The following is a 6,000-nucleotide window of genomic DNA, read 5'->3' on the forward strand; positions in this document are numbered from 1 at the left end:
TCAGTTTTATCATTTCTTAATCATTAATCATGGGCCATTCTCTGAACCTCCTTTTTCTTACTGTAAGATAATTAAATAATGTTTGCTCTGTAAGTTCATAGAGCTTTTGTCATCAGAAACAAGGAAATAAACCATAAAGACATAAAGAAGGGTACAAAACAAATCTAGTCCACTTCTCAAGGATTAAATACTATAACAATTATGATAGCTGACATTTAGTACTTTTTTCTTTTTTAAATTTTTATTAATTTTTTAAATTAATAGACTTTGTTTAGAAGTTTTAGGTTTATAGAAAATTTGAGCCAACAGTGCAGAGAGTTCTCCCCTCTAAATAACATTTTGCATTAGTGTGGTACATTTGTTACAATTATTCTACCACCACGGACACATTATTATTAACTGAAGTCCATGTTTTACGTTAAGGTTCACTGCTTTTTTTGTACAGTTCTGTGAGTTTTGACAAATGTATATCATGTAGCTACCATTATAGTATCATACAGAATAGTGTCACTGCCTTTAAATGCACTGTGCTTCACCTATTTATCCCTTCCCCTCTTCTTCCCAAATCCCTGGAAACCATTGATCTTTTTATTGTCCAAGTTCTGCCTTTGCCAGAATGTCACATAGTTGAATCATAGAGTATGTAGCCTTTTCAGATTGGCTTCTTCCATTTAGAACTATGCATTTAAGATTCCTCCATGTCTTTTCATGGCTTGAAAGCTCACTTCTTTTTTTTTTTTTTTTTTGCTGTATGCGGGCCTCTCACTGTTGTGGCCTCTCCCGTTGCGGAGCACAGGCTCCGGATGCACAGGCCCAGCGGCCATGGCTCACAGGCCCAGCCGCTCCGCGGCATATGGGATCCTCCCAGACCGGGGCACGAACCCGTATCCCCTGCATCGGCAGGCGGACTCTCAACCACTGCGCCACCAGGGAGGCCCAGCTCACTTCTTTTTATCACTGAATAATATTTCCATTGTATGGATATATCACAGTTTGTTTATCCATTCACCTACTGAAGGACATCTTGGTGGCTTCCAGTTTTTGGCAGTTATGAATAAAGCTGCTATAAACATTTGTGTGCAAGTTTTTGTATGGACATAGATTTGTAGCTCAATTGGGTAAATATCTAGGGGTGTGATTCCTGGATCATATGAAATGAGTAGTTTCATAACACTATCATATGAAAATGTTTAGCCTTGTAAGAAACTGCCAGACTGTCTTCCAAAATGGCTACCATTTTCACATTCCCACCAGCAATGAGAGTTCCTGTTGCTCCACATCCCCACCAGCATTTGGCGTTGTCAGTGCTTTGATTTTAGCCATCTTAATAAGAATATAGTGGTATCTCATTGTTATTTTAATGTGCAAATCCCTAACATATGATGTTGAGCATCTTTTCATATGTGTATTTTCCATTTGTATACCTTTTTAAATGAGGTAACTGCTTAGATCTTTGCCCTTTTTTTTTTTTTTTTTTTTTTTTTTTTTGCGGTATGCAGGCCTCTCACTCTGTGCCCTCTCCCGTTGCGGAGCATAGGCTCTGGACGCGCAGGCTCAGCGGCCATGGCTCATGGGCCCAGTCGCTCCACGGCATGTGGGATCCTCCCAGACCGGGGCACAAACCCGCGTCCCCTGCATCGGCAGGTGGACCCTCAACCACTGCACCACCAGGGAAGCCCTGCCCATTTTTTAATAGGATTATTTGTTTTCTTGCTTTTGAGTTTTAAGAGGTCTTTGCATATTTTGGATATAAGTCCTTTATCAGATATGTGTTTTAAAAACATTTTCTCCCAGCCTATGGCTTATCTTTTCATTCACTTAGCAGTACCTTTTACAGAGCAGAAGTCTTTTACAGAGCAGAGTTGTTAATTTTAACAAAGTTCAACATCAATTTTTTTTTCTTTTATGAATCGTGCTTTTGGTGTTGTATCTAAAAACTCATTGCCAAACCCAAGGTCACCCAGATTTTCTCCTATGTTATCTTCTAGATGTCTTAAAAGTTTTGCATTTTATATTTACTTCTATGATCCATTTTAAGTTAATTTTTGTGAAGAGTGTCAGGTCTGTGTCTAGAGTCATCGTGTTGCATGTGGATGTCCAATTGCTCTAGAACCGTTTGTTGAAAAGACTACGCTTTCTCCATTGAATTGCCTTTGCTCCTCTGTCAAAGATTTGACTACATTTGTGTGGGTCTATTTCTGGGATCCCAACTCTCTTCCATTGACCTATTTGTCTATTCTTTCACCAATACCATGCTCTCTTGATTACTATAGCTTTATAGTAAGTCTTGAAGTCAGGAAGTATCAGTCCTCCAAACTTGTTCTTCTTCAGTATTGTGCTGGCTATTCTGAGTCTTTGGCCTTTCCATATGGAGTTTAGAGTTGGTTTGTCAGTATCTACAAAATAACTTGCTGGGATTCTTGTGATTGTGTTGAATCCATACATCAAGTTAAAAAGAAATGACATCTTAACAACAGCACGTCTTCCTAACCATGAACATGGAATATTTCTCGATATATTTAGCTCTCCTTTGATTTCTTTCTTTAGAATTTTATATTTTTCCTAAAATAGATACTATACATATTTCATGGGATTTATATCTAAATATTTTCTTTTTTAGTCTTACTGAGTGCTTATTTTATGTTGCATTTTTATATACAATTTTATTTAATTCTTACAACAATCTTATGAGATTGATAACATTATTATCCCCATTTTACAGATGACAAAACTGAGGTTCAAAAAGGTTAAGTAACCTGTTCAAAGGTCACACAGCTAATGAGTGGAAAAGCTATGATTCAAAAGCAGGCCAGGGCTTCCCTGGTGGCACAGTGGTTGAGAGTCTGCCTGCCGATGCAGGGGACACAGGTTCGTGCCCCGGTCCGGGAAGATCCCACGTGCTGCAGAGCGACTGGGCCCGTGAGCCATGGTCGCTGAGCCTGTGCGTCTGGAGCCTGTGCCCCACAACGGGAGAGGCCACAACAGTGAGAGGCTCGCATACAAAAAAAAAAAAAAAAAAAAAAAAAAGCAGGCCATATGATTCCAAAATACCTGCTGTCAACAACTAAGACATAATGGCCTCAAATACAATATATATAGAAGCATATTTAAAACTCAGCAGAGGGGATTGCTGTTTAACTCTGGTTTGCTTTGGAATTAGCTATGACACACAAGTACAAGGAAATCACAGAGTTCTTTTCTTCCCTCTCTAGAAACCAGAAGACCGGCCACCTTTCTCCAGACTCTTGAGTCAACTGGCTGAAATTGCAGAACCAGGACTTTAAAAGAGACTCAGTGCCAGGCCACGGGCTGCAGATCCTGAGTGGGGCAAGGAGGTCTTCCCACCACAGAGCATTAAAAGCTGCCACCATCCCAGGACTCCTCAGAGGCAACTGGCCTGTGGCGCCAGTCCCTAAGCTGCCACAGAGGCAGCGGCCTGATAGAGGCGGGTACCAGGCCACAGGCAGGAGGCTCAGCCACTGAACTGGGAGCAGGGCCAGAGCAGCCTGTACCCTTCCTCCAGCCTCTTATCTTGTGTGGAGCACAAACCTCAATCGACAGCTTTCAAGCAACATTTCTTGCACTTCTTAGAGAAAGGGAGAGATGGGGCAGGACCCTGGATTATTACCCTTATTGTTATTTTAAACATGGACCTAAAGTTCATGGTCAAGGGATTTTTTATTTGACCTGACAACACAGAATCCCAGGATATGGGGCAAGATGAACAAGGAGCAGGACTCTTTTTCAAGCAGAACTAGTGAGTTAATTAAAGTCACAAAGAGTAAGCTCTGCCTCTGTGATGCTGTCAGCCACAGCTTCCTGCCTTAGAGGATGATGGAACAGCTGCCCACATTAGAGGCCGGATATTCTGAGAAGCAGCTTTATGAGGTTTTACTCATAGAGTACCCTGCCACCTCTCTCCTTGAAGGGAGCATAAAGGACTGGGGTGAACAATTCTGATCTCACCGCTGGAGTACTGGGTATCTGGTGTCTGGGCAGAAAGAGGGCATCAGATGGTGGAAACACCTGGTACAGGGAAAGGCCTTAGGTTGTAACCACTTGGATGCTCATCTTTACTAACAAGCCAAGCAAGTGACTCTGAGTCCCCTTCTGTGCCGAATGCTTCCACAGGCATCCTGGGAGGAAATCATGGCTTCTGTAAACACTGACTTACTGAGGCCTCCAGGAATCAGTCCCCTCTCTGCATTCTTCCATCCTCATCAACAGAGTGCAGGCTTGTGCTGGAGAGTGTGGCCTGGCAGAGAAACTGAAGCTTGTTAAGGCCCTAGAGATTTGCAACTTTAAGGTTGAGACTTCCAAGTCTCCCCAGATTCTAAGAGAGGAGTAAGAGGTCTGTTCTTGTTCAAGCCATCTGGATGGAAACTGAGTCAGGCACCGAGTGGGGGGTTTCCAAGATGCACAAGGATGCCTACTGTTGATGGAGCACTTGAATATGCAAAGTGAATATGTACTGAGCTACAAGCCTTAACTGCAGAATCTCAGTTCACCCTGAGTTCACACCAGTGCAGTGAGATATTATTATTCTTCCCATTTTACAGATAATGGAACTTAGGCTTTGAAAAGCTTGGACACCTGCCTGAAGTGACAGAGCTAGGAAGAATACAGCCCATCTCTGTCTGACCGCAATGCACAGTTTCTCTATTTTTATTCAACACTGCCTCCTACTGAGGGTGAAAGGGATTGCTGAGGAGGTAAGTACAGTAGAGGGGAAAGTTCTAGAGGGCCAATAAAGAAGCCAACACAGCACCATCAGCAAGTAAAGTTGCTCCTGCATCGACCAGTGTGGCTGGTGGTGTAGCCCTCCAACTTGGAATAGGATCTTTTTTTCCTCATCTGTATCCTCACCTTCATCAGAGTTAATGACTTTGGAGTTACTAAAGGAGTAATTAGCTCTTTGATTCACTCAACCCACCAGAGTCATATTGCATGAAGCAATTTGTAGATGGGCTTCAAAGCAGCTTTAAAAGATTCTCCTGCAGAAGTGTAAATACTTCCTTGAATTATCACTTCAACTTTGAGCTGGCTGCGGTCTTCCTGGACACTTTCTGGGGAAGGGTATCCCTGATGTAAGAGAGATTTAATTTTCCTACAGTGTTCAGGGAAAACTCTTTTTGGATGCTGTTGAAATCAGCTCTTTCTAAAAAATCATGTGATATTTTGACCGGCTGAACATGCAGATGTACAACTTTTAAGTATAATTATTGTGAAACTGGTAGCTTCAAAAAAAAACTATCATTTAGAAGATGATATTTCTCAACTTATCCAAAATCATCCCTGTTTACTTTTTTGGCATTTTGTACATTCTTTTTTGGAACCTTTAATTAGAGATGATTTCTGGAACATCCAGCCTAGAAGGAAAACATCAGAATTGACTGATTTCTGTGGTATGGTTTAGAAAAATTCTCCCTTACATGGTATTATCTTGTACAAGCTCAGAATCATTGAGGCTTTAACTTAACATGTGTCAAGAGCCCTTCTCATATTTTGAAAATGGTGCCATGTGCTCACAGGGAATTCCCCTATGCAAAGTTTTGGTTCTAGATGCATTTTATAGATTTTGCATTGTGCCCTTTTGAGACTATGTATTTATATTTGGATAGATTGAATATTTATTAGTGTACAGTGATGGCTAATGTTCACAATTAAAATGTTACAAATATCTCTTATGCTTTGTAAATCGCACCAAAGTTAAGGTTGGGTCTAGCAAATAAAGCTGTGTATTTTAGTAAATAGGGTATGTACAGCCTGGGTCCATATTTATCCCAATGTCAGACAACCAAAAGTTTTCCACAAATAATAATGGTTACATAGTTTCACATTCCACAGACAAAGACTACACATCATTAAACATTGTTTCACCAAGTAAATATCAAATGCTTTGTTTCACCAAGTAAATAACAAATGCTTTGTTTCATTTCAAGTAAATATCAAACGCTTCCTGTGATCTCTGATATGCTGGGCTGAGTGCTGCAGAAACGA

General features: G+C 41.0%; 1 protein-coding gene across 1 annotated transcript in view; it reads left to right on the forward strand.

Moving 5' to 3' along the window:
• ITK (IL2 inducible T cell kinase) overlaps positions 1 to 3,284 on the forward strand; it is a 65,691-nt gene extending 62,407 nt beyond the window's left edge. Inside the window, exon 17 of the mRNA XM_060092099.1 lies at positions 3,213 to 3,284. Coding sequence (XP_059948082.1) covers positions 3,213 to 3,284 — 72 coding nt within the window. The remainder of the gene's footprint in view (positions 1 to 3,212) is intronic.
• Positions 3,285 to 6,000: the final 2,716 nt, after the last annotated feature.

The sequence above is a fragment of the Mesoplodon densirostris genome, chromosome 3 (assembly GCF_025265405.1).
Source record: "Mesoplodon densirostris isolate mMesDen1 chromosome 3, mMesDen1 primary haplotype, whole genome shotgun sequence".
NCBI classification, from domain to species: domain Eukaryota; kingdom Metazoa; phylum Chordata; class Mammalia; order Artiodactyla; family Ziphiidae; genus Mesoplodon; species Mesoplodon densirostris.